Source organism: Ranitomeya variabilis, chromosome 5 (genome assembly GCF_051348905.1).
Source record: "Ranitomeya variabilis isolate aRanVar5 chromosome 5, aRanVar5.hap1, whole genome shotgun sequence".
NCBI lineage: Eukaryota > Metazoa > Chordata > Amphibia > Anura > Dendrobatidae > Ranitomeya > Ranitomeya variabilis.
The window spans coordinates 433,624,082-433,651,966 of record NC_135236.1 but is presented as its reverse complement, the minus strand read 5'-3'; the positions used below and the strand labels follow the sequence as shown (position 1 = coordinate 433,651,966).

Below are 27,885 nucleotides of genomic sequence, written 5' to 3'. Positions count from 1 at the left end.
ATATCTGAAGGACAAACACATGCTAACATGGTATACCGTTTCTTGCTCCTGATTCCTAATTTTTAAGAGGCACCTCTAGTGTTGCAAGATTTCTAGTTCCCCATCATTGAAGACAAAATCTGATAGAAAAAGAATCTGAGAGATCAGGTGGTACAGTTACCATGGAAGCTGTACAACATTGAATAGTCCCACCTAATCTGCAAGATATCTTTTCCAGGAGCAGCAGACAAGAATTCCAGTAACTTGGGAGGAACCCTTTAATTTAGGGGCAATTTTCTGATGTTTGGCTTTAACTACATTGTACACAGAGGTGCAATATAAACCCCCCTCTACAGTGGAAGCATAGGTACTGTGCCATTGCATGTACTAGTTATTGGTATACTGTATAGTCTAACATCTAATGATAAATGATAGATGATGATAAAGATGTTTGACCTTTTGTTGTGTTAATCTATAAGTCTACATAAAGTTTTTATGACTGTCCTCTGACTTCAAAAAATGCTTGTTTTCAGATGTCATAATTAGAGTTTCCCCGTTTAATAAGTAAAGAATATATAATCAATCAATATTGTTTTAACAGTTGTTTTTTTTATTATAAATCATCCTCATGCAGCATCTTTTTCCAGAATGAGCTGATGATTCTGAGAACAGATCAATAAATAAATGTTGAAATAGACTGTAAAATACTGACTACTGAATACTGTGCCTGCCGTGTAGAAAGACTATTAAAGAAGCACTCACATCAAGATTTGTATCCTCTTTAATATATTGCAGTCATCATATTATACAGCACTATATACTTACATTTGCTCATTTTGCTTTCTACTCAGTTAATTCTTCTCTTTATTAGGTCTACCACTTTACATGATTGAAAACTGACTAGCCGGATGCTTCTAAGCTCTATGTAGAAACAGGATGGTTTTTTCCCTGTATAAGTCATGAGTCGCTGCAAAAGTCCCTGACATGGGGAAACCGTAGCAGCTGGATCAGGAGTTGAAGAGGGGGATGATTTCTGCAGGGACAAGATGTTTCCTGTTTCTACATAGAGCAAAGAAAAGAGAAGAATTAGCTGAATAAAACAGCAAATTGAGCAATTGTAAGTACACAGTGTTATATAATATGATAATAGCAATATACTAAGAGGATAAAAACTTTGATCGGAGTGCTTCATTAACTGGAAAGACAGTAAAGTTTTACTTAAATTGCTGTAAATGGACCTAAATAGAATTGACTGTAGAGGTTATTTATTTAAGGGAACCTGGCATGTCAAAAAACACTATTAACTGGAAAATATGGGGTTAACCTTCAGGTTAGTAGTGTTTTAAAACTGCCACACTGAAAGCCCAGCTACTAGTAGAAAATGAACTTTATTCCTCCTAGCAGCCACCGGCTTTCAGTCATAGAGGCGCATCTGGAACAGTTTCAGTCACCACTCAGTATACACTGAGTGGGGTTATAACCGGCTCTGCATTGCATCAGTGCTGATCTGGCTGTCAGTCAGTGCCGGGGCATGCTTACAGCCATCACTCACTATGTACTGAGCAGTGACTGAAACTGCTCAAGCCACACCTCTATGATTGAAAGCTGGAGGCTGCCTCAAGAAATAAAGTTCATTTCTTCCCAGTAGCAGAGCTTTCAGTGTGGAAACTGGGCACTTTTAGAACTCTATTAACCTGCTGATTAACCCCATATCTAAAGGTAATATGTTGAAGGGGATTTAAAAAAAAAAAAAGTGGCTAGGCACTAAAGGACATGTAGTTGATAACAAAGGCAACTAGCTGCCTGTTGTATCCGGTGCCGGTCATTGACCGTTCCTTCCAGAGATTCTGCAGCCCCCTGTCAACAGAGCAATGTTTTCTCTTCTTGTTGACAGGGCGGGACTACAGGCTTCATGCTGATTGACAGCCGGCTTCCCCAAATTAGGCAGCAGAAACCGGCTGTCAATCAGCATGACATCGATAATCCCGCTCTGTTTACAGGAAAAGAACTGCCACTGTTGACATGGCATCAGTAGAAGTCTGTGACTGCTCTTTGCTGGCAGAGAACTGCGCCAGGTACCAACAGGCAGGTAGATAGCAAATACTATGCTGTTAGTGCTTAGGTAGATGTTTTTTTTTTAAACCCTGGATATACCCTTTAATACTGCTATCAATGAGCACAACGTCTTGTCAGTTTTCTCACTGTACGTCATTGTAATCTACGAGCTAAGATCTTGGGGATCACAGAAATACAGGGATGCTGTAAAACCTTAATTAATTTTAAGTAAAGGCAGTGTATATTAAAGTCTATCCACATGTCTTAACTTTAGATTTTAGACGTTATTTCTTTTTTTAGGTCAAAAAGTTCATACTAATTAATTTTTAGATGTTTTGACATTTTCATGCTTTTTATGCTTGTCACGGAGCTTAACAGAAAACTTCACCCATAACCATAAATCTTGAGTGAACTTTTAAAAGGCAGTGATATGTGTACTAATTAAATTGTCTAACTTTTTCATATTACATTTCATTGAAAACATTTTGCTCTAAATTAAATTTAAATCTAAAAGTGGCCATACACATAAGAGAAAAGTCACCCAAACCTGTAGATTTAATGCCCATAACAAATTTGAATAAAGTCAACCAAACCAGCTGATACTGATAGGATCAGTTGACGGTCTAATGTGTATGGGGCCCTTCCGATTCTCACATGACCAATGATGTTGGGAGAGTAAAGGGTCAGGCAGTTTGTATTCTAACTCCCGACCTTTTTGTTCTTCAACAGATAAGCCATGGCCTGAGCCGTTTGGCTTTCTCCTCTCTATCCTTTGAAAATACATGAATACACAGCAAAGCCAAACGTTCATGTGTATCAAAAAGTCAATGTGGATAGCTGATGAATAATTTAACACTTGGTGATAAGCTATCTTACGTCTATGGCCAGTTTAGGTAGAAGGCTCCAACTATTTCTTTTGTGTAGGAGCTTTTAGAAAGATAGTATCAGAAAAGAAGAAGGATCTAGTGCCTGAATCTTTATTGTCGCAGGAGATAGGCTGTCAACAGAGATTTATGGCAACAGCTTATTTTACTCTGCCTATTCAGACATCTATGCTTGGCCGTACCAAAGGTGCATGTATAAAAGTATATGGGTAGCTTACGAATAATTAGAGTAAGGCTTCAATGACTTATGGCTAATCTATTTAAAGAAGACCTATAAAAATAGAAGCTGCATGTTGACTTGCCTGATATTAAATTATTTAAGCCGCAAATGAGTTGAATTTAAAGTACTCAAGAATAACATATATCTAATGCAGTATGTATCCCTAGGCACTTCTGTTGAATAACTCACTATTTTTACATTGCATAATGTTAATCTGATGAGACAAGTTCAATCACGATTTGATTTCACCACATTTGAACTTACATTCACCATTTGCTTGCTGGTGAGTTTGCCTGCCTCGACTGCCATAGCAAAATCTCAAATGATGTATGCTATGCTGTATCCATAATGAGGAAGGTGATAGTTTACTATACGGACCCAATGGAACACGTGTAAGACGACAGTTTATTAATTGCTCTCGTCCCTTTTGGCATCTGAGAATTCCACAATTATAGCTGTCAACAATTTTCCCTCGAGGATATCCATTTTTAGATAAAGACTTTACAGTGAAAAAAACACACACATTAATTTTGCCCTTACCATTGCTGCCTATTTATATGACATATGCTGATGGTACTTAGACTTAGAAATGTCTCGTTACAATGGCTTTTAGTTTAATGAATGCATATAGAATCTGCATATAATAATAGTCGCAAACAACAAAACAAATGGTATTATTGTGCAGTACCAGGAAATATGGACATTTTCACCCATTCACTGTAACGGACCCTCTTCTTGTCTGCTCTAGATGGTGATGCTTAAGTTTCTATGGAAACAGTCTAGCTCTTGGTTTTCTGCATTCATGGAATAACATCCCTGCTCTGTCTTATTGATTTGAAAAGTCATTGTACCATAGCTGTGACATCAAACCAAATAGGGGATCTGTCCTCTCCTATCAATACGTGATTGCGGATCGTCTTATTCAGACTTGCATGTCAATAAAAAGCAAGCCGAGGATCATAAGATATTGCAACTTGTGAGCAGCAGAACAATTAACGACAATCAACAAGTCTACGTTGTCTATGAAGGCTGGGCAGCAGTGGGAGACAGAACACAAGAAGCCTTTGGCGTGGCGTTGGCTTTTAAATACAAAATGTATATATACACATCTAAAGTCATATTATTTCTTAATTAAAGGGATTGTTTACTTTCAATTCATCTTTTCCTTTGGCTGTATTTTGCTCTAAAATAAACCAAACCGCATTGTACTGATCTTCCTGGTGTCCACCGGCGAGTTTCCGCTGCTGCTTGGCATTGGCTTGTTACGCTGACATCATGTCGACAGCACCACAGCCAATCAGTGAGCTCAGAGGCTCTGAACTTTTTATGCATTATGAATCATACCATCTTTTTTCTCTTACTATGTTGCATGATTTAAAGAAATACTAAACCTATAATGAATGTTTAAATTAAGTGCTTCCCAACACCTCATTGCTTTTTGATAACCTATTAGAATGGGCAACTTTCCATCAGGACCTGAAAGGGCAGTGAATCATAACTCCAAAATTGTGATCACAGGGCTTCTTTTATATAACAGCACTTTCTCACCAGTCATGGTAAAGGCACAGCAGCAGGTAATCTGCTCTGTCAGTGCTTTCAGCAGCTAAATGAATCCCTTAAATTTTGCAGTCAATAGTAAGTACGTCACTTCATTGACTCCCCGCAACACAATTGTGAAGAGCCAATGGTTGCTATGGCAGCCAGAGGCCTAACAAAGACTTCCAGTTCTGTCATAAATCAAAGCTAGTAGATCATGTCAGAGAATGCCTTTCAGTAGAATACTGACAGGATTGGACAATGCACTGTACAACATAAGTAGTGCAGTGGCATGGTATAGGTAGTGCGATGCTTTACAAATGCAATCTAAGGGTGCCCAATAAATAAAAAAGTTGGTTCATCTAATAAAAAGCAAACTTTCCCCCAAAAAGACACATACAGGGTGGGCCATGTATATGGATACACCTAAATAAAATGGGAATAGTTGGTGATATCAGCTTCCTGTTTGTGGCACATTAGTATATGGGAGGGGGAAAACTTTTCAAGATGGGTGGTGTTGTGAATTAGACTTTTTGGCTCCCTCTTGTGGTCACTAGTGGTATGACTCTGGGATTGTCTTTTTTCTGTTTGGCACTCACCTGGGTCGTTAGTCCAGGGGTGTCGCTATATTAACTTCCTGGATCCTTAGTCCAGTGCCTGGCATCGTTGTAATCAGATCCTTCTGTTGCTCCTGTCTGCTGGTCCTGGCTCTTTTTTCAAAATTAAGCTAAGTCTTGCTTCTTTGTTTTTTGAGTTACTTGCTTTGCTACTATTTTTGTCCAGCTTGTACTAAATGTGATTTCTGACCTTGCTGGAAGCTCTAGGGGGCTGGTGTTCTCCCCCCGGCCGTTAGACGGTTCGGGGGTTCTTGAATATCCAGCGTGGATATTTTAATAGGGTTTTTGCTGACCATATAAGTCATCTAATATATAATTGCCTAGAATACTACTTCCTGCAATTTGTGCCAACTTCCGTGGCTTTGTCCGGAGCTAATGTCCGGAGCTAATGTCCGGAGCTAATGTCCAGAGATAATGTCCGGAGATAATGTCCGGAGCTAATGTCCAGAGATAAGTGACGTCACCAGTGTCCTACACCCAGGCAGAGCACAGGGGCCCCAGGCAGCATATGGGGCCCCAGGCAGAGCACAGTGGCCCCAGGCAGAGCACAGGGGCCCCAGGCAGCATATGGGGCCCCAGGCAGAGCACAGTGGTCCCAGGCAGAGCACAGGGGCCCCAGGTAGCATATGGGGCCCCAGGCAGAGCACAGGGGCCCCAGGCAGCATATGGGGCCCCAGGCAGAGCACAGGGGCCCCAGGCAGCATATGGGGCCCCAGGCAGAGCACAGTGGCCCCAGGCAGAGCACAGGGGCCCCAGGCAGAACATGGGGCCCCAGCAGAGCACAGGGGCCCCAGGCAGAGCACAGGGGCCCCAGGCAGCATATGGGGCCCCAGGCAGAGCACAGGGGCCCCAGGCAGAGCACTGGGGCCCCAGGCAGCATATGGGGCCCCAGGCAGAGCACAGGGGCCCCAGGCAGCATATGGGGCCCCAGGCAGAGCACAGTGGCCTCAGGCAGAGCACAGGGGTCCCAGGCAGAACATGGGGCCCCAGGCAGAGCACAGGGGCCCCAGGCAGAGCACAGGGGCCCCAGGCAGCATATGGGGCCCCAGGCAGAGCACAGTGGCCCCAGGCAGAGCACAGGGGCCCCAGGCAGCATATGGGGCCCCAGGCATAGCACAGTGGTCCCAGGCAGAGCACAGGGGCCCCAGGCAGCTTATGCGGCCCCAGGCAGAGCACAGTGGCCCCAGGCAGAGCACAGGGGCCCCAGGCAGAACATGGGGCCCCAGGCAGAGCACAGGGGCCCCAGGCAGAGCACAGGGGCCCCAGGCAGCATATGGGGCCCCAGGCAGAGCACAGGGGCCCCAGGCAGCATATGGGGCCCCAGGCAGAGCACAGTGGCCCCAGGAGGAGCACAGGGGCCCCAGGCAGCATATGGGGCCCCAGGCAGAGCACAGTGGTCCCAGGCAGAGCACAGGGGCCCCAGGCAGCCTATGGGGCCCCAGGCAGAGCACAGTGGCCCCAGGCAGAACATGGGGCCCCAGGCAGAGCACAGGGGCCCCAGGCAGCATATGGGGCCCCAGGCAGAGCACAGTGGTCCCAGGTAGAGCACAGGGGCCCCAGGCAGCGTATGGGGCCCCAGGCAGAGCACAGGGGCCCCAGGCAGCATATGGGGCCCCAGGCAGAGCACAGGGGCCCCAGGCAGCATATGGGGCCCCAGGCAGAGCACAGTGGCCCCAGGCAGAGCACAGGGGCCCCAGGCAGAACATGGGGCCCCAGGCAGAGCACAGGGGCCCCAGGCAGCATATGGGGCCCAGGCAGAGCACAGGGGCCCCAGGCAGCATATGGGGCCCCAGGCAGAGCACAGCGATATTTTGGACCACTGTGCGGTGTTTCAGACCCCCTGTGTGATGTCTGGGGCCCTGTTCTTAAGTATATTAAAGATTAAAGTAACGTATATTAAAGTATATTATAGATCAAATTTGACACGTTTATGAGCACCATTGAGTGATATACTCAAGAATGACATAATTTTTCAACATTTTATGGTTTCAAACTGTAAACACTCAGAGTTTTTTTTACTTCAACCAGAAAACCTTAACGGTTCATAAAAAACTTGACTGTTCAGGATATGATAAAAGTCATAGTATTCTGAATCTTTAACTTATAAAGATACCTTTACATGGGGTGATTATTGGTTCCAGAGAGGCTTTCGGCCGATAATCGTACACATGGCTGGTGACAGGACAATACAATATAAACGTTCAAAGGTAAACACTGATAACATTAAAATCTAATATATAATTGCCTAGAATACTACTTCCGGCAATTTGTGCCAACTTCCGTGGCTTTGTCCGGAGATAATGTCCGGAGATAAGTGACGTCACCAGCGTCCTACACCCGCTCAGGGTGGACAAAGATATATGCCTTCGTGGTGCGCGGCACTTTTCTGATTGGTTGCCGTCTGCCGCGAGCGACCAATCAGAAATGTGCCGTACTGTCAAGAATTGTCAAGAGCTGGTGAGTGCAGCCATTTTTTGTTCTTTCTTACTATTATTTATTAATTGTATTATTCTTACATTTGAATAAATAAAGTATATATGGATTCTAGACTCCCGATTCTTTAGAATCGGGCTGCCATCTAGTCTTACTATATTCTGCTATTAGCTAGTGGGCCTCTCTTTGCTAAATACCTAGCTCATTCTTATGTTTGTCTTTTCCTCTTACCTCACCGTTATTATTTGTTGGGGGCTTGTATCCAACTTTTGGGGTCTTTTCTCTGGAGGCAAGAAAGGTCTTTCTTTTCCCTTCTAGGGTTAGTTAGTTCTCCGGCTGGCGCGAGACGTCTAGAACCAACGTAGGCACGTTCCCCGGCTACTTCTATTTGTGGTGCTAGGATTAGATATATGGTCAGCCCAGTTACCACTGCCCTATGAGCTGGTTTTTTGTGTTTGCAGACTTGGTATTTATTCCTGAGACCCTCTGCCATTGGGGTCATAACAGTATGCCAGGCCAACATTGAATGTTTAATGCATTGCAGAAGTGGGATATAAGAAAGGAAATTCTGAATTTTTTTTTTTTTTTTTTTCCTCTCTTCCTCCCCTTTACCTCTGAGTGGCTTGAGCTTGCTGCAGACATGAATGTCCAGACCTTGATTACAAGTGTGGACCAGCTTGCTGCTCGTGTGCAAAGCATACAAGATTTTGTTACCAGCAGTCCTATGTCTGAACCTAAAATACCTATTCCTGAACTGTTTTCTGGAGACCGATTTAAGTTTAGGAATTTCAGGGATAATTGTAAATTGTTTCTATCTCTGAGACCCCGTTCATCTGGAGACTCAGTTCAGCAAGTTAAAATTGTTATCTCTTTTTTACGGGGCGACCCTCAGGATTGGGCTTTCTCGCTAGCGCCAGGAGATCCGGCATTGGCAAATATTGATGCGTTTTTTCTGGCGCTCGGATTGCTTTACGAGGAACCCAATCTTGAGGTTCAGGCAGAAAAAGCCTTGCTGGCTATTTTTCAGGGCCAGGATGAAGCTGAAGTGTATTGCCAAAAATTTCAGAAATGGTCCGTGCTTACTCAGTGGAATGAGTGTGCTCTGGCCGCAAACTTCAGAAATGGCCTTTCTGAAGCCATTAAGAATGTGATGGTGGGTTTCTCCATTCCTACAAGTCTGAATGATTCCATGGCGCTGGCTATTCAAATTGACCGGCGTTTGCGGGAGCGCAAAACCGCTAATCCTCTGGTGGTGTTGTCTAAACAAACACCTGATTTGATGCAATGTGATAGAATTCAGACCAGAAATGAGCGGAAAAATCATAGACGTCAGAATGGGTTGTGTTTTTACTGTGGTGATTCTACACATGTTATATCAGCATGCTCTAAACGCCTAACAAGGGTTGTTAGTCCTGTCGCCATTGGTAATTTCCAACCTAAATTTATTTTGTCTGTGACTTTAATTTGCTCATTGTCCTCTTACCCTGTTATGGCGTTTGTGGATTCAGGTGCTGCCCTGAGTCTTATGGATCTGTCATTTGCCAAGCGCTGTGGTTTTGTTCTTGAGCCGTTGGTTATTCCTATCCCTCTGAGGGGTATTGATGCTACGCCATTGGCGGAAAATAAACCGCAGTTTTGGACACAGGTAACCATGTGCATGACTCCTGAACATCGGGAGGTGATTCGTTTTCTTGTTCTGCATAAAATGCATGATTTGGTCGTTTTGGGTTTGCCATGGTTACAGACTCATAATCCAGTCTTGGATTGGAAGGCAATGTCTGTGTCAAGTTGGGGCTGTCAGGGTATTCATGGTGATTCCCCGCCGGTGTCTATTGCTTCCTCTACTCCTTCGGAAGTTCCTGAGTATTTGTCTGATTATCAGGATGTGTTCAGCGAGTCCAGGTCCAGTGTTCTGCCTCCTCATAGGGACTGTGACTGTGCCATAGATTTGATTCCAGGTAGCAAATTTCCTAAGGGAAGACTATTTAATCTGTCTGTACCTGAGCATACCGCGATGCGTTCGTATATCAAGGAATCTCTGGAGAAGGGGCATATCCGTCCTTCCTCTTTCCCTCTTGGTGCGGGATTCTTTTTTGTGGCCAAGAAGGACGGATCTTTGAGACCTTGTATTGACTATCGGCTTTTGAATAAAATCACTGTTAAATTTCAGTATCCTTTGCCTCTGTTGTCAGACTTGTTTGCCCGAATTAAAGGTGCCAAGTGGTTCACCAAGATAGATCTTCGTGGTGCGTACAACCTTGTGCGCATTAAGCGAGGAGATGAATGGAAAACCGCGTTTAATACGCCCGAAGGTCATTTTGAGTACTTGGTGATGCCTTTTGGGCTCTCTAATGCTCCTTCAGTGTTTCAGTCCTTTATGCATGATATTTTCCGGAAGTATCTGGATAAATTTATGATCGTTTATCTGGATGATATTCTGTTTTTTTCTGATGACTGGGACTCGCATGTAGAGCAGGTCAGGATGGTGTTTCAGGTTTTGCGTGAGAATGCTTTATTTGTTAAGGGCTCAAAGTGTCTCTTTGGAGTACAGAAGGTTCCCTTTTTGGGGTTTATTTTTTCCCCTTCTGCGGTGGAGATGGACCCAGTCAAGGTCCGTGCTATTCATGATTGGACTCAACCCACGTCAGTTAAGAGTCTTCAGAAGTTCTTGGGTTTTGCTAACTTCTACCGTTGTTTTATTGCTAATTTTTCTAGCATTGCTAAACCTTTGACGGATATGACCAAGAAAGGTTCTGATGTTGCTAACTGGGCTCCTGCAGCCGTGGAGGCTTTCCAGGAGTTGAAGCGCCGGTTTACTTCGGCGCCTGTTTTGTGCCAGCCTGATGTCTCACTTCCCTTTCAGGTTGAAGTGGATGCTTCTGAGATTGGGGCAGGGGCCGTTTTGTCGCAGAGAGGCCCTGGTTGCTCTGTGATGAGACCTTGTGCCTTTTTCTCGAGGAAGTTTTCGCCTGCTGAGCGGAATTATGATGTTGGCAATCGGGAGTTGTTGGCCATGAAGTGGGCATTTGAGGAGTGGCGTCATTGGCTCGAGGGTGCTAAGCATCGTGTGGTGGTCTTGACTGATCACAAAAATTTGATGTATCTCGAGTCTGCTAAACGCCTGAATCCTAGACAGGCCTGCTGGTCATTGTTTTTCTCCCGTTTTGACTTTGTGGTCTCGTATTTACCAGGTTCAAAGAATGTGAAGGCTGATGCTCTTTCAAGGAGCTTTGTGCCTGACTCTCCGGGAGTCGCAGAACCAGTTGGTATTCTTAAAGAGGGAGTGATCGTGTCAGCCATTTCTCCGGATTTGCGACGTGTGTTGCAGAGATTTCAGGCTGGTAGACCTGACTCTTGTCCACCTGACAGACTGTTTGTTCCTGATAAGTGGACCAGCAGAGTCATTTCCGAGGTTCATTCCTCGGTGTTGGCAGGGCATCCGGGAATTTTTGGCACCAGAGATCTGGTGGCTAGGTCCTTTTGGTGGCCTTCCTTGTCACGGGATGCGCGGTCGTTTGTGCAGTCCTGTGGGACTTGTGCTCGAGCTAAGCCTTGCTGTTCGCGTGCCAGCGGGTTGCTCTTGCCCTTGCCTGTCCCGAAGAGGCCTTGGACACACATTTCCATGGATTTCATTTCAGATCTCCCGGTGTCTCAGGGCATGTCTGTCATCTGGGTGGTATGTGATCGCTTTTCTAAGATGGTCCATTTGGTACCTTTGCCTAAGCTGCCTTCCTCTTCCGATCTGGTTCCTGTGTTCTTTCAGAATGTGGTTCGTTTACACGGCATTCCTGAGAATATTGTGTCTGACAGAGGATCCCAGTTTGTTTCCAGGTTCTGGCGATCCTTTTGTGCTAGGATGGGCATTGAGTTGTCGTTTTCGTCTGCCTTTCATCCTCAGACTAATGGACAAACGGAGCGAACTAATCAGACTCTGGAGGCTTATTTGAGGTGTTTTGTTTCTGCGGATCAGGATGATTGGGTGACCTTCTTGCCGTTGGCTGAGTTTGCCCTTAATAATCGGGCTAGTTCCGCTACATTGGTTTCGCCATTTTTCTGCAACTCTGGTTTCCATCCTCGTTTTTCCTCGGGACATGTGGAGCCTTCTGACTGTCCTGGGGTAGATTCTGTGGTGGATAGGTTGCAGCAGATCTGGAATCATGTGGTGGACAACTTAAAGTTGTCACAAGAGAAGGCTCAGCGTTTTGCCAACCGCCGCCGCGGTGTGGGTCCCCGACTTCGTGTTGGGGATTTGGTATGGCTGTCTTCTCGATTTGTTCCTATGAAGGTCTCCTCTCCTAAATTTAAGCCTCGCTTCATCGGTCCTTACAAGATATTGGAAATCCTTAATCCTGTGTCCTTTCGCTTGGATCTTCCTGTGTCGTTTGCCATTCACAACGTGTTCCATAGGTCTTTGTTGCGGCGGTACGTTGTGCCTGTGGTTCCTTCTGTTGAGCCTCCTGCTCCGGTGTTGGTTGAGGGCGAGTTGGAGTACGTGGTGGAGAAGATCTTGGATTCTCGTCTCTCCAGGCGGAGGCTTCAGTATCTGGTCAAGTGGAAGGGCTATGGTCAGGAGGATAATTCCTGGGTGGTTGCCTCTGATGTGCATGCGGCCGATTTAGTTCGTGCCTTTCACGCTGCTCATCCTGATCGCCCTGGTGGTCTTGGTGAGGGTTCGGTGACCCCTCCTTAAGGGGGGGGTACTGTTGTGAATTAGACTTTTTGGCTCCCTCTTGTGGTCACTAGTGGTATGACTCTGGGATTGTCTTTTTTCTGTTTGGCACTCACCTGGGTCGTTAGTCCAGGGGTGTCGCTATATTAACTTCCTGGATCCTTAGTCCAGTGCCTGGCATCGTTGTAATCAGATCCTTCTGTTGCTCCTGTCTGCTGGTCCTGGCTCTTGCAAAATTAAGCTAAGTCTTGCTTCTTTGTTTTTTGAGTTACTTGCTTTGCTACTATTTTTGTCCAGCTTGTACTAAATGTGATTTCTGACCTTGCTGGAAGCTCTAGGGGGCTGGTGTTCTCCCCCCGGCCGTTAGACGGTTCGGGGGTTCTTGAATATCCAGCATGGATATTTTAATAGGGTTTTTGCTGACCATATAAGTCATCTTACTATATTCTGCTATTAGCTAGTGGGCCTCTCTTTGCTAAATACCTAGCTCATTCTTATGTTTGTCTTTTCCTCTTACCTCACCGTTATTATTTGTTGGGGGCTTGTATCCAACTTTTGGGGTCTTTTCTCTGGAGGCAAGAAAGGTCTTTCTTTTCCCTTCTAGGGTTAGTTAGTTCTCCGGCTGGCGCGAGACGTCTAGAACCAACGTAGGCACGTTCCCCGGCTACTTCTATTTGTGGTGCTAGGATTAGATATATGGTCAGCCCAGTTACCACTGCCCTATGAGCTGGTTTTTTGTGTTTGCAGACTTGGTATTTATTCCTGAGACCCTCTGCCATTGGGGTCATAACAGGGTGGTGACCATGGCGCCCATTTTGATGTTGGCCATTTTGGATCCTAATTTATTTTTTCCAATGGAAAGAGGGTCATGTGATATCAAACTTATTGCGAATTTCACAAGAAAAACAATGGTGTGCTTGGTTTTAACATAACTTTATTCTTTCATGAGTTATTTACAAGTTTCTCTTTGTTTACAGTCATTGACATGTCACAGAGGTTAACACGTGAGGAGCGGATAGAACTTGTGTTGATGTCTGGTGAACGCAGTACCTGGGTCATTGCAGCAGATTTAAATGCAAGACACCCTACGCAAGAAAACTGTCATCATTCCCATTTTATTTAGGTTTATCCATATAAATGGCCCACCCAAAAAAGTTTGCTTCATCACTGAACATAATGTTCTGTGTAAACTGAGGGTCCTGTTCCAATTTTTGTTTTGCCCATTCTTCAAATTCAGTGCACCGATTTGAGCCATTCTCGTTGAGATGCTGCAGCAGCTGGATTTTGTAAGGGTGCCATTTGTGAGTAGCTAATATCCGCGAAGGGATGTTTGACTGATGCCAGATCGGTGCGCTGAATTTGCAGAATGGGCAAAATATAAATTGGAACAGGATCCTCAGTTTACACAGAACATTATGTTCAGTGATGAGGCAAACTTTTTTGGGTGGGCCATTTATATGGGTACACCTAAATAACATGGGAATGGTGACAGTTTTCTTCCGTAGGATGTCTTGCATTGAAATCTGCTGCAGTGACCCAGGTACTGTGTTCACCAGAAATCAACACAATTTCTATCCGCTCCTTACGTGTTAACCTCTGTGACATGTCAATGGCTGTAAACAAAGAGAAACTTGTAAATAATTCATGAAAGAATAAAGTTACGCTAAAACCAAGCACATCATTGTTTTTCTCGTAAAATTCTCAATAAGTGTGATGTGTCACATGACCCTCTTCCCATTGGAAAAAATACATTTGGATCCAAAAGAGCCGACTTCAAAATGGCCGCCATGGTCACCACCCATCTTGAAAAGTTTTCCCCCTCCAATATACTAATGTGCCACAAACCGGAAGTTGATATCCCCAACCATTCCCATTTTATTTAGGTGTATCCATATATATGGCCCACCTTGTATATGGTATTAATGTGTCCAAAATGACAAGTGGAATACAACTTTGTCATTATTAAGTGAAACTTCTTGGGGGTAAGGCAGCACTCTGTGTTCCATAAAAACATCTTTTATTGCAGAATTCTTAAAAAATGGATGCAGGAGAATGCAGGTGCAAGAGATGGATGACGCATGTTTCACACGCAATGCTGCTTCAATAAGTCCAAACACCTTTCCACTCTTTGAAGTTTCACAAAAATCTTGCATTTGGTGTAGCACCAAGAGTTCCCAAATAATTTCAAGTCGTGTGAATTATGAAGAGTGCCGTTTTTTCTCTTTTTTGTACATATATCATTATTTAAACCTCTTGGTGAGCACCGAACCCCTGCCCCCCTCCGAAAAAACAAAACAAAACAAAATGAAAACTAAACCAGAATTGCTAGGTTAGTTGATTTTGCTTCACATACAGTGAAGAAAATGATCAAAAAGCCTAAAGCTCTTTACACATTAACAGCATATTAAATTAAAGCTTAAAATAGGTAAAATATGATTGACTTGTGCATTATTTCAACCTTAAAGGGAACTTGTCATCCCGATTTAGAATGTTAAAACAAAGGTAGGGCCATAATGTCGCTGTTTTACTGATCCAATAGATACCTGTAGGAAAGAAATCCACAGTCTGGCTCTTGTTTAATTCATGTTAGAAGTTTTGGTGCAATATATTTTTCGTGCATTAGGGCGGGCCTGTCAGGTGGGACTGTGGGTAAGGTTTTTGGCTCTGCCTCATCCCCTCTGCGTTTGTACGAGTCTCCCTTCTAAGGTTCGTGCAAGCGCCGGCCTTGCCATGGACATTCATCTCCCAGCTGTCTTCAGCAAATTGGCGCAGGTGGCAGTATATGCGCAAATTGAGATCTCAGCTCGTCATTTAGCCGAGGTCTGAATCTGCACATGCGCCGCCATCGGCAACATTTTGCTAACGACAGCCAGAGATGAATATGTGCAAGCTCCACATGCGGGAAGGGTGGAGCAAGTGCACACTTTAAGTAAGAAGGCTAGTACAAATGCTGTGGGGCCGGAGCAGAGTCGAAGACCCTACCCGCTGTCCTGCCCTATAGTCCTACCCCACAGTCCGGCCCCACTGTCCTGCCCCACAGTCTAGCCCCACAGTCTGGCCCAACAGTCCAGCCCCACAGTCCTGCCCCACAATACTGCCCCACAGTCCGGCACCACAGTCCTGCCCCACAATCTTGCCCCACAGTCTGGCCCCACAGTCCTGCCCCACAATGCGGCCCCAGAGTCCGGCACCACAGTCCTGTCCCACAGTCCTGCCCCACAGTCTAACCCCACAGTCTTGCACCATTGCACGAAAAAGATATTGCACAAAAATTTAGAACGTGAAATAAACAGCAGTCAGGCTGTAGATTTCTTCCCTACATGTATCTATTGAGTCAGTATAACAGAACCATTATGACCATACCTTTATTTTAACATACTTAATCATGATGACAAGTTCTTTTAAACTATGAATCTATGAAACTATAATTGTACTGACCCACAGAATAAAGGTATTTTATTTGTGTAGCTTATGCAAAATTTTATGTCACAAGCAACAGCAGAACTGCAATTATTTTGTACATCTTTCCATAAAAAGTTACAGTACGTACACGCTCCAAAATGGTGCCACTTACAAATGCAACTCATGCTGCAGAAAAATAAGCCATCATACAGTTACGTTGATTAAAAAAAAAAAAAAACACTTATGGTTCCTGTAATGTGACAATAAAAGAAGTTTGAATATTAAGGTTAGACCTGTTCCATAAGGAGTTAAAAAGAAATATAGATGCCCTCATGTTTATTGCGCTGTAGCATTTTCCGACTGATGCTGAAAAAGTCAGTCTTGTAGAAATTCTGCAGACAACACATTTTCCACTAATCAGTTTTGTTTTTGGAGGTTGACTGAAAACCTTCCCACTTAATAAAAGGGGTGATGCATATCAATCTTTTGACCTACCACAGACAAAGTATAGCAATGGAGTAAGGCTGGTTTCACACTTGCGTTTTGATCTGCAGCGTTTTTTTTTTAAAAAACCGCATGCGTTTTTTTCCCTATGTTTAACATTAAAAACGCATGCGGTTTTTTTGTACGCGTTTTGCCGCATTTAACAACGCATGTGTTTTTTTGCTGCATGCGTCCGTTTGCAGAAATGCAACATGTAGTAATTTCCAGAGGCTTTTTTTGCCGCAACAAAACGTATTGCTGTCTATGTAAATGCATGCGTTTTTAAGCACATGCGTTTGCTTGCGTTAAAAACGCATGCGTTTTTATAGAAAAAAACAAGAATACACACTGACAAGCCACCCCCCTAGGGTTAGGGGTAGGGTTAGGGTTAGGGTTTGGATCCCTTTATCACCTTGATGGTGGGGGGTGGCTTGTCAGGGTTAGGGTTAGGGTTAGGGTTTGGATCCCTTTATCACCTTGATGGTGGGGGGTGGCTTATCAGGGTTAGGGGTAGGGTTAGGGTTTGGATCCCTTTATCACCTTGATGGTGGGGGGTGGCTTGTCAGGGTTAGGGTTAGGGTTTGGATCCATTTATCACCTTGATGGTGGGGGGTGGCTTGTCAGGGTTAGGGTTAGGGTTAGGGTTTGGATCCCTTTATCACCTTGATGGTGGGGGGTGGCTTGTCAGGGTTAGGGTTAGGGTTAGGGGTAGGGTTTGGATCCCTTTATCACCTTGATGGTGGGGGGTGGCTTATCAGTGACCTGGTGACCAGGACATTCTTCTAATAAAAAGCTACCCCTAACCCTAACCCTAGGGATCCAAACCCTAACCCTACCCCTAACACTAACCCTAACCCTAACCCTAACCCTAGGGATCCTAACCCTAGCCCTATCCCTAACCGTAACCCTAACCCTAGCTATTTCTATTTATAGTGGGTTTTCTAGTTGATTTTGACAGCTGTCACACACTTCTCAGCATGCGTTCAAAAACGCAAAAGCATGAAAAAACGCATGTAAACGCGTCAAAACGCCGCATTTTTTTTCCCAATGCAAAAACGCATGCGTCAAAAAAACGCAGCGTTTAAATGCGTTTACATGCGTTTTTTCACCACATGCGTTTTTTTAAAAAACGCTTCAGATCAAAATGCAAGTGTGAAACCAGCCTAAAGCAGTCACACACAAGACAGGGAGGAAGTGGCATGACTACTATTCTGACACACAAGAAGAAGACACCATTCACCTAGAACAAGGATAGCAGTCCCAGAAAAGGAAAACCAGAGCAAGGAATGTGTAATCATATAAATTTTATTAGTAGTAATGATACATACAATTAAAAAGTGCACTTGTTGGATAATAAATTAAAACAAAAATTGTCAGACAGATATATAAGCCACATAGGCTTGCGGTGTGCCACAAGGTTTAAAAATGGTAAAACAATAATTAAGTATGTATGTCTCCCCAATAATTAAAAGAACTAACAAAAGTGAAGATAAAAAAATAATTAATTAAAAGGAAGTAACCCTAAATGGGGTTAGAAAGTGCCAAGTGTGAAAAAAGTGCAACAATGTGCAAAATATGCAAACATGTGCTCAATATAACTTAATAGTCACACAAGAGGTATAAGGTGCATGGCAAACAAAAAAAGAGGGGACAATATGAGAGGAGACAAATACCTTGTAGACCTCACCGAGACCAACAAAACGCACCCCGACGCGCGTTTCGGATGCACGATCCTTCGTCAGGGGGTAATGGATGTATATCATTAGGGGTTTATATAGTATTGCTAATAACCGGCGCCATAATGTGGTTTGCTGATGGCCGGCGCCATTGTGTAGGCGGCGCAGACGCCGACAGAAGGACCAGAAGTTCCCGCCCCCCGCGTCACGTGATCGGACGCACAGGAAAGACCCGGCGTTGCCAAGACCACAGTGACGCCGAGAGCAGAGACCGCAGGCCCCCGAAGGCGCATGCGCACCACTCAGGCGTCAGGCGTGAGCAATGGAACCAGAATTGAATGACCTAATACACCGCTAGCCGATAAGAAAGAGATTGTGTACGCAACTAACATATGGACTACAATTAATATAATACCGAAAGGGTTAACTAAATGTGTAGAAAGGTAAATAATAATATAATGACAATTAAACAGATAGTGGTATATACTGGGAGAATTTTACAAAAGTGTTACAGAAATTACATAGAGAAATAACAGAACAAATGATACAGCCACATAGGCGCACAATACCATAAATACTGTGATGATGCAACAGGAAGATAAAGATTCACAATACTAACGAAATTAAGAATAAAAAATATACACAAGAAGTATTAATAAGCGAATTCAATAATACTAATATTATACATATAAACAGAAAAAAATTATTAATAGGGTGTGAACAATGAAATAACATAAATATAATCCAATACTGGACAATAATAGTGTTTTGAAAAAAAGAAAACATAATCAAAATAATATTCTTTCATGTAGATTGAAGAACCTGTCGACCATCCATCAAAATGCGCCAATCACATGGAAAGAGGGACAAAGTGATGAAGATTAATGGACATCATGGAAATAAGGTAAGTAGACTCTGAAAAACTAAAATAATACACATGTGAATACCATACAAAAGAACATACACAGAAACCCAGATAAAAATCCAAAACAATTAAAATTAGTACTCTAATACTGCATTATTATAAAAAGATATAAAAATAAAAGCATGAAAAAGGTTTATTTAAAAAGGAATCTCATAAAAGTTGAATCTTATAAAAATTGAATCTTATAAAAAAGGGGCAAAGCTAAGATTTTCATTGAGGCCAAGTGGGGAAACAGTATCCAAGGTCCATATCCACTTGGCCTCCATTTGGGCTAAAGGTATACTAATTTTACCCCCACGTTCATTTGCTTTGATCATATCGATGCCAATCACCTTTAAAAGTGAGGCATCACAATTATGGTGGACCCTAAAATGCTTGGGGATTGTTTTAAGGGTAGAAATATCTTCTACATCTTTGGCCGCCAAAATACCCAGGACATGTTCCCTCGTCCTAACTTTTAGTTGTCTTGTTGTGAGTCCCACATAGATGAGAGAACAGGGACATGTGGCGTAGTATATTACAGCCTTAGACAGGCAATTAATAGTGTGTTTTATTGAATATATATTCGTCCCTTTCGAATTAGTAAATTCATGGGCTCTTTGAATATTAGGGCATGAGACACATTTCCCACAGGGTTTGCATCCGGTTTGTACTCTGGGACCAAATGGAAGGATGGGAAAAAGGGTATTGTTATGTGCATAGTGACTCTGCACCAAATAGTCCCCCAGATTTTTTGATCTCCTGTAGGTGATATTCGGACTATCCCCAATATATTTCTGTAGGATAGGGTCAGATTGGAGAATTGACCATGATTTGGTTAGATAAAATTTCATCAAATCAGCTTGTCCATGATATTTTGTAATAAACCTCACTGGTTGGTTTAGCACAGGCGTTTTTTTAGAATATAGAGCTTCATGTCTGGTTATATGTTTAGCTCTATTAAAAGCTTTTTTTATAGATCGCCTACTATAACCTCTTTCCAGGAACCGTAATTTTAGCTCCTCAGATTGTTTCATAAAATCTGTCTCATCCGAGCAAATCCTACGTACACGAAGGAATTGTCCCGTTGGTATAGCTCTTATAACTGCTGGGGGATGTGCTGACGTAGCGTGAAGTAAAGAGTTCACGGAAGTGGTCTTACGATATAAGTCTGTACATAGGCACCCGTCTGTCCCCCTCCGAACAGTAACATCGAGGAAATCCAGCATATCCCGGTCAAATTTGTAGGTCAAATGGATGTTGTATTCATTCTGGTTAAGTAATATCATGAACTCCTTGAGTGTGTCAGCCGACCCATGCCAAATTAGAAAGATGTCATCAATGTAGCGTGCCCACATTAGGACACGCTCAATCAATGACACCTCACCCGACATGAAAAGGTCCCTCTCCCACAGCCCCAAGAACAAATTTGCGTAAGCCGGCGCGAAGGCCGCGCCCATTGCAGTGCCTTGGAGCTGCAGGTAGAGGGACCCCTTAAATAAAAAGAAATTATGCGATAAAGAGAAATCCAATAACTGAATTACAAATGCATTCATGTGGGTAGAAAAAAATGAAGTCTGAGCAAAGTACTGAGTTGCTTTAATCCCATCCACATGGCGAATATTAGTGTAAAGGGATTCCACGTCGCAGGACACCAGGAGGGTATCTTCACCAATATACAAGCCATCAACCTTTTTCAAAAATTCAGTAGTATCCTTCGTAAACGATGGGAGTTCTTCTACTAGGGGTTGTAGTTTAGCAGCAATGAATTTGTTTACGTTTTCAAGATAGTTACCACATCCGGAGATTATTGGTCTACCCGGGGGAGCATTGGAATTTTTATGAACCTTAGGTAAGAGATACAGTGTTGATACCATCGGTTCAGACACCTGGAGAGCTGTAAATAACTCCTTGTTAATTAACCCTTGGTCAAAGGCCCCCTTTAAGATATTTAGAAGTTCACCTCTAAATTTTTCCAAAGGGTTAAAGGTCAATCTCTTGTAGCATTCACTATCTCTTAATTGTCTGAGGGCCTCACTCTCATATAATGTCTTGGGCCAAATTACAATATTACCACCCTTGTCAGCTGGTTTAAAAATAACATCATCCAATGTTTTTAATCTTTGGAGAGCCTTCCTTTCATCACCACTAAGATTATCCGAGTCCGAGTAAAGAGGAATTTGACCAAAATCTTTACTGACCGTTTTCACGAACACATCAATTGCTGGACAAGCTGACAAGGGTGGAAATTTGTTAGACCTAGGTTGAATAGATTTAGGAATCTTACCTTCCTGTGGTTCATTTTCCTGTGCCAATTCATGTAAAATGGCTAACGTCTCCTGCTCCGCCTCTGTTGGGAACATTTGTAAGAGACTTTCATTATGGAAAAACTTCTTAAATACCAATTTTCTCGCAAAGAGATGGAGATCTTTGACTGCGGTAAAATGGTCAAAGTTTGCCCTAGGACAAAACATCAAACCGCGACCCAGGATATCAATCTCAGTAAGGGATAGTTCATGTGAACTCAAATTTATTACCTTTAGATTATTTCCAGAGTTTTCATTAGTGTACCCATATGGTTTCTTTGCAGGTACATAACGAGGTTCTCTTTTCCGCTTGGGAGTCGAACCAGTTGATACCATGGAAAAGACAGAAGATGAAGTTCCAGACACATCACACAAGGGTAAGTTTGATGAAGCTGATGGAGTCCCATCTCTCAATGATTCTTTAGGATGATGTCTCCTCCATCTATATACATTTCCACCAGAAAAATCTTTTTGATCCCTCATAAGTTTGCTGGATTGTTTTGTTTGAATATCCTTGACCCACTGATCAATATTTTTGTCCATTTGTACATTAATGGTCTGGATCTGCTCAGGTGTCAGAATAGCTTTTGCTTTAGTAAAGGTTTCATCCAGGAGGTCATCAATTTTTGTTAGGATTCCCAAATTAAGTTTAATTAGTAATTCCATTAATTTCCTAGATGTCCCGTTACATATTTCCTCCCAATTTTTCACAAACTCCTCGTCGTCTACGGGGAAGGATGGAGTCACTTGGATTCGTAACCCCCTAGGGATCAATTGTCTTTGCATATAATTATCTAAGAAAGCCCGGTTCCACCACGATCGGGTTCTCTTATGAGTGAGATTTTTAATTTCATTAAATATATCATTATATTGTAAACCTTTATCAGTATTAGGACCCGTATCACCACCACAGAAAACAGCATTAATTTGGCCCTGCCAGGAAGCCTCTCTGGCCTTGAAATCCATGCTCAGGTAAATGGAGAAAGATCTGTGCAAAACACAGTGCAATAGTTAAGGAGATTGAAACCACACAATTAGGTAGACAATAAGAATAAAACTTAATTAATATCAATTATAATAACCCCAGTGGAAACAATAGAAATGAGTGGGGACCACTCTGACCATGAGAAGAAGACACCATTCACCTAGAACAAGGATAGCAGTCCCAGAAAAGGAAAACCAGAGCAAGGAATGTGTAATCATATAAATTTTATTAGTAGTAATGATACATACAATTAAAAAGTGCACTTGTTGGATAATAAATTAAAACAAAAATTGTCAGACAGATATATAAGCCACATAGGCTTGCGGTGTGCCACAAGGTTTAAAAATGGTAAAACAATAATTAAGTATGTATGTCTCCCCAATAATTAAAAGAACTAACAAAAGTGAAGATAAAAAAATAATTAATTAAAAGGAAGTAACCCTAAATGGGGTTAGAAAGTGCCAAGTGTGAAAAAAGTGCAACAATGTGCAAAATATGCAAACATGTGCTCAATATAACTTAATAGTCACACAAGAGGTATAAGGTGCATGGCAAACAAAAAAAGAGAAAGCCAGAGAGGCTTCCTGGCAGGGCCAAATTAATGCTGTTTTCTGTGGTGGTGATACGGGTCCTAATACTGATAAAGGTTTACAATATAATGATATATTTAATGAAATTAAAAATCTCACTCATAAGAGAACCCGATCGTGGTGGAACCGGGCTTTCTTAGATAATTATATGCAAAGACAATTGATCCCTAGGGGGTTACGAATCCAAGTGACTCCATCCTTCCCCGTAGACGACGAGGAGTTTGTGAAAAATTGGGAGGAAATATGTAACGGGACATCTAGGAAATTAATGGAATTACTAATTAAACTTAATTTGGGAATCCTAACAAAAATTGATGACCTCCTGGATGAAACCTTTACTAAAGCAAAAGCTATTCTGACACCTGAGCAGATCCAGACCATTAATGTACAAATGGACAAAAATATTGATCAGTGGGTCAAGGATATTCAAACAAAACAATCCAGCAAACTTATGAGGGATCAAAAAGATTTTTCTGGTGGAAATGTATATAGATGGAGGAGACATCATCCTAAAGAATCATTGAGAGATGGGACTCCATCAGCTTCATCAAACTTACCCTTGTGTGATGTGTCTGGAACTTCATCTTCTGTCTTTTCCATGGTATCAACTGGTTCGACTCCCAAGCGGAAAAGAGAACCTCGTTATGTACCTGCAAAGAAACCATATGGGTACACTAATGAAAACTCTGGAAATAATCTAAAGGTAATAAATTTGAGTTCACATGAACTATCCCTTACTGAGATTGATATCCTGGGTCGCGGTTTGATGTTTTGTCCTAGGGCAAACTTTGACCATTTTACCGCAGTCAAAGATCTCCATCTCTTTGCGAGAAAATTGGTATTTAAGAAGTTTTTCCATAATGAAAGTCTCTTACAAATGTTCCCAACAGAGGCGGAGCAGGAGACGTTAGCCATTTTACATGAATTGGCACAGGAAAATGAACCACAGGAAGGTAAGATTCCTAAATCTATTCAACCTAGGTCTAACAAATTTCCACCCTTGTCAGCTTGTCCAGCAATTGATGTGTTCGTGAAAACGGTCAGTAAAGATTTTGGTCAAATTCCTCTTTACTCGGACTCGGATAATCTTAGTGGTGATGAAAGGAAGGCTCTCCAAAGATTAAAAACATTGGATGATGTTATTTTTAAACCAGCTGACAAGGGTGGTAATATTGTAATTTGGCCCAAGACATTATATGAGAGTGAGGCCCTCAGACAATTAAGAGATAGTGAATGCTACAAGAGATTGACCTTTAACCCTTTGGAAAAATTTAGAGGTGAACTTCTAAATATCTTAAAGGGGGCCTTTGACCAAGGGTTAATTAACAAGGAGTTATTTACAGCTCTCCAGGTGTCTGAACCGATGGTATCAACACTGTATCTCTTACCTAAGGTTCATAAAAATTCCAATGCTCCCCCGGGTAGACCAATAATCTCCGGATGTGGTAACTATCTTGAAAACGTAAACAAATTCATTGCTGCTAAACTACAACCCCTAGTAGAAGAACTCCCATCGTTTACGAAGGATACTACTGAATTTTTGAAAAAGGTTGATGGCTTGTATATTGGTGAAGATACCCTCCTGGTGTCCTGCGACGTGGAATCCCTTTACACTAATATTCGCCATGTGGATGGGATTAAAGCAACTCAGTACTTTGCTCAGACTTCATTTTTTTCTACCCACATGAATGCATTTGTAATTCAGTTATTGGATTTCTCTTTATCGCATAATTTCTTTTTATTTAAGGGGTCCCTCTACCTGCAGCTCCAAGGCACTGCAATGGGCGCGGCCTTCGCGCCGGCTTACGCAAATTTGTTCTTGGGGCTGTGGGAGAGGGACCTTTTCATGTCGGGTGAGGTGTCATTGATTGAGCGTGTCCTAATGTGGGCACGCTACATTGATGACATCTTTCTAATTTGGCATGGGTCGGCTGACACACTCAAGGAGTTCATGATATTACTTAACCAGAATGAATACAACATCCATTTGACCTACAAATTTGACCGGGATATGCTGGATTTCCTCGATGTTACTGTTCGGAGGGGGACAGACGGGTGCCTATGTACAGACTTATATCGTAAGACCACTTCCGTGAACTCTTTACTTCACGCTACGTCAGCACATCCCCCAGCAGTTATAAGAGCTATACCAACGGGACAATTCCTTCGTGTACGTAGGATTTGCTCGGATGAGACAGATTTTATGAAACAATCTGAGGAGCTAAAATTACGGTTCCTGGAAAGAGGTTATAGTAGGCGATCTATAAAAAAAGCTTTTAATAGAGCTAAACATATAACCAGACATGAAGCTCTATATTCTAAAAAAACGCCTGTGCTAAACCAACCAGTGAGGTTTATTACAAAATATCATGGACAAGCTGATTTGATGAAATTTTATCTAACCAAATCATGGTCAATTCTCCAATCTGACCCTATCCTACAGAAATATATTGGGGATAGTCCGAATATCACCTACAGGAGATCAAAAAATCTGGGGGACTATTTGGTGCAGAGTCACTATGCACATAACAATACCCTTTTTCCCATCCTTCCATTTGGTCCCAGAGTACAAACCGGATGCAAACCCTGTGGGAAATGTGTCTCATGCCCTAATATTCAAAGAGCCCATGAATTTACTAATTCGAAAGGGACGAATATATATTCAATAAAACACACTATTAATTGCCTGTCTAAGGCTGTAATATACTACGCCACATGTCCCTGTTCTCTCATCTATGTGGGACTCACAACAAGACAACTAAAAGTTAGGACGAGGGAACATGTCCTGGGTATTTTGGCGGCCAAAGATGTAGAAGATATTTCTACCCTTAAAACAATCCCCAAGCATTTTAGGGTCCACCATAATTGTGATGCCTCACTTTTAAAGGTGATTGGCATCGATATGATCAAAGCAAATGAACGTGGGGGTAAAATTAGTATACCTTTAGCCCAAATGGAGGCCAAGTGGATATGGACCTTGGATACTGTTTCCCCACTTGGCCTCAATGAAAATCTTAGCTTTGCCCCTTTTTTATAAGATTCAATTTTTATAAGATTCAACTTTTATGAGATTCCTTTTTAAATAAACCTTTTTCATGCTTTTATTTTTATATCTTTTTATAATAATGCAGTATTAGAGTACTAATTTTAATTGTTTTGGATTTTTATCTGGGTTTCTGTGTATGTTCTTTTGTATGGTATTCACATGTGTATTATTTTAGTTTTTCAGAGTCTACTTACCTTATTTCCATGATGTCCATTAATCTTCATCACTTTGTCCCTCTTTCCATGTGATTGGCGCATTTTGATGGATGGTCGACAGGTTCTTCAATCTACATGAAAGAATATTATTTTGATTATGTTTTCTTTTTTTCAAAACACTATTATTGTCCAGTATTGGATTATATTTATGTTATTTCATTGTTCACACCCTATTAATAATTTTTTTCTGTTTATATGTATAATATTAGTATTATTGAATTCGCTTATTAATACTTCTTGTGTATATTTTTTATTCTTAATTTCGTTAGTATTGTGAATCTTTATCTTCCTGTTGCATCATCACAGTATTTATGGTATTGTGCGCCTATGTGGCTGTATCATTTGTTCTGTTATTTCTCTATGTAATTTCTGTAACACTTTTGTAAAATTCTCCCAGTATATACCACTATCTGTTTAATTGTCATTATATTATTATTTACCTTTCTACACATTTAGTTAACCCTTTCGGTATTATATTAATTGTAGTCCATATGTTAGTTGCGTACACAATCTCTTTCTTATCGGCTAGCCGTGTATTAGGTCATTCAATTCTGGTTCCATTGCTCACGCCTGACGCCTGAGTGGTGCGCATGCGCCTTCGGGGGCCTGCGGTCTCTGCTCTCGGCGTCACTGTGGTCTTGGCAACGCCGGGTCTTTCCTGTGCGTCCGATCACGTGACGCGGGGGGCGGGAACTTCTGGTCCTTCTGTCGGCGTCTGCGCCGCCTACACAATGGCGCCGGCCATCAGCAAACCACATTATGGCGCCGGTTATTAGCAATACTATATAAACCCCTAATGATATACATCCATTACCCCCTGACGAAGGATCGTGCATCCGAAACGCGCGTCGGGGTGCGTTTTGTTGGTCTCGGTGAGGTCTACAAGGTATTTGTCTCCTCTCATATTGTCCCCTCTTTTTTTGTTTGCCATGCACCTTATACCTCTTGTGTGACTATTAAGTTATATTGAGCACATGTTTGCATATTTTGCACATTGTTGCACTTTTTTCACACTTGGCACTTTCTAACCCCATTTAGGGTTACTTCCTTTTAATTAATTATTTTTTTATCTTCACTTTTGTTAGTTCTTTTAATTATTGGGGAGACATACATACTTAATTATTGTTTTACCATTTTTAAACCTTGTGGCACACCGCAAGCCTATGTGGCTTATATATCTGTCTGACAATTTTTGTTTTAATTTATTATCCAACAAGTGCACTTTTTAATTGTATGTATCATTACTACTAATAAAATTTATATGATTACACATTCCTTGCTCTGGTTTTCCTTTTCTGGGACTGCTATCCTTGTTCTAGGTGAATGGTGTCTTCTTCTCATGGTCAGAGTGGTCCCCACTCATTTCTATTGTTTCCACTGGGGTTATTATAATTGATATTAATTAAGTTTTATTCTTATTGTCTACCTAATTGTGTGGTTTCAATCTCCTTAACTATTCTGACACACAGAGAAGACTTTTTTATACATTTACAAGAGGCAAAATATGTTAATTGGTTTGTCCACTACCTCAATTGCTATGTTCCCATAATAAAATAAAAATAGCTGATACTAACCTCCAATACCAACTCCATTCCAGCGATGATGGTACTGGGTCTCCTGGGCTCTCATGACGCTTTTCAGCTACCTGAGCCCTACAGTTTCAGTGGCCACTTCACTTTCACTTCCTTCATACAAAATTGACCCCCGGAAGAAGTGAGAGGTGATGCTGATCTATGACTTTTTCTGAACATCCAAGGGAAGTGAAAATGAAGTGGCCACTGATTCATAGTTACATAGTTATTAAGGTTGAAGGGAGACTTTAAGTCCATCTAGTTCAACCCATAGCCTAACCTAACATGCTCTAACATGTTGATCCAGAGGAAGG

At 42.2% G+C, this 27,885-nt stretch overlaps 3 protein-coding genes across 13 annotated transcripts in view; 2 read left to right on the top strand and 1 right to left on the bottom strand.

The window, feature by feature from the left end:
* The window catches only part of KCNC2 (potassium voltage-gated channel subfamily C member 2), a 395,439-nt gene that overhangs the window by 76,832 nt on the left and 290,722 nt on the right, over positions 1-27,885 (top strand). The gene's annotated exons all lie outside the window — the stretch shown is intronic.
* LOC143776201 (uncharacterized) lies at positions 18,721-22,243 on the bottom strand. Of its 2 annotated transcripts, XM_077265309.1 has the most exons (3): positions 21,396-22,243; positions 21,146-21,208; positions 18,721-18,877 (listed from the first exon to the last, which is right to left on the bottom strand). In XM_077265309.1, exons 1-2 carry the CDS (start codon positions 22,128-22,130, stop codon positions 21,188-21,190), a joined length of 756 nt encoding a protein of 251 aa, XP_077121424.1. In that variant the 5' UTR covers positions 22,131-22,243; the 3' UTR covers positions 18,721-18,877; positions 21,146-21,187. The 2 variants fall into 2 exon arrangements, with proteins under 2 accessions (XP_077121424.1, XP_077121423.1); XM_077265308.1 differs by having other exon boundaries at positions 21,146-22,243.
* On the top strand, positions 22,785-26,117 carry LOC143776202 (uncharacterized). The gene is made up of 2 exons (XM_077265310.1): positions 22,785-23,692; positions 25,961-26,117. The coding sequence occupies exons 1-2, from the start codon at positions 22,888-22,890 to the stop codon at positions 25,990-25,992; spliced, it is 837 nt and encodes a 278-aa protein (XP_077121425.1). The 5' UTR covers positions 22,785-22,887; the 3' UTR covers positions 25,993-26,117.

Bases quoted from the DNA above. Each gene is read 5' to 3' on its own strand.
- LOC143776201 (XM_077265308.1), bottom strand. From the start codon at position 22,130: ATGGATTTCAAGGCCAGAGAGGCTTCCTGGCAGGGCCAAATTAATGCT. The intron at 18,878-21,145 runs GTAAGATTCCTA...GTATTATTTTAG, and splicing joins GGAAAATGAACCACAGGAAG to TTTTTCAGAGTCTACTTACC.
- LOC143776202 (XM_077265310.1), top strand. From the start codon at position 22,888: ATGCAAAGACAATTGATCCCTAGGGGGTTACGAATCCAAGTGACTCCA. The intron at 23,693-25,960 runs GTAAGATTCCTA...GTATTATTTTAG, and splicing joins GGAAAATGAACCACAGGAAG to TTTTTCAGAGTCTACTTACC.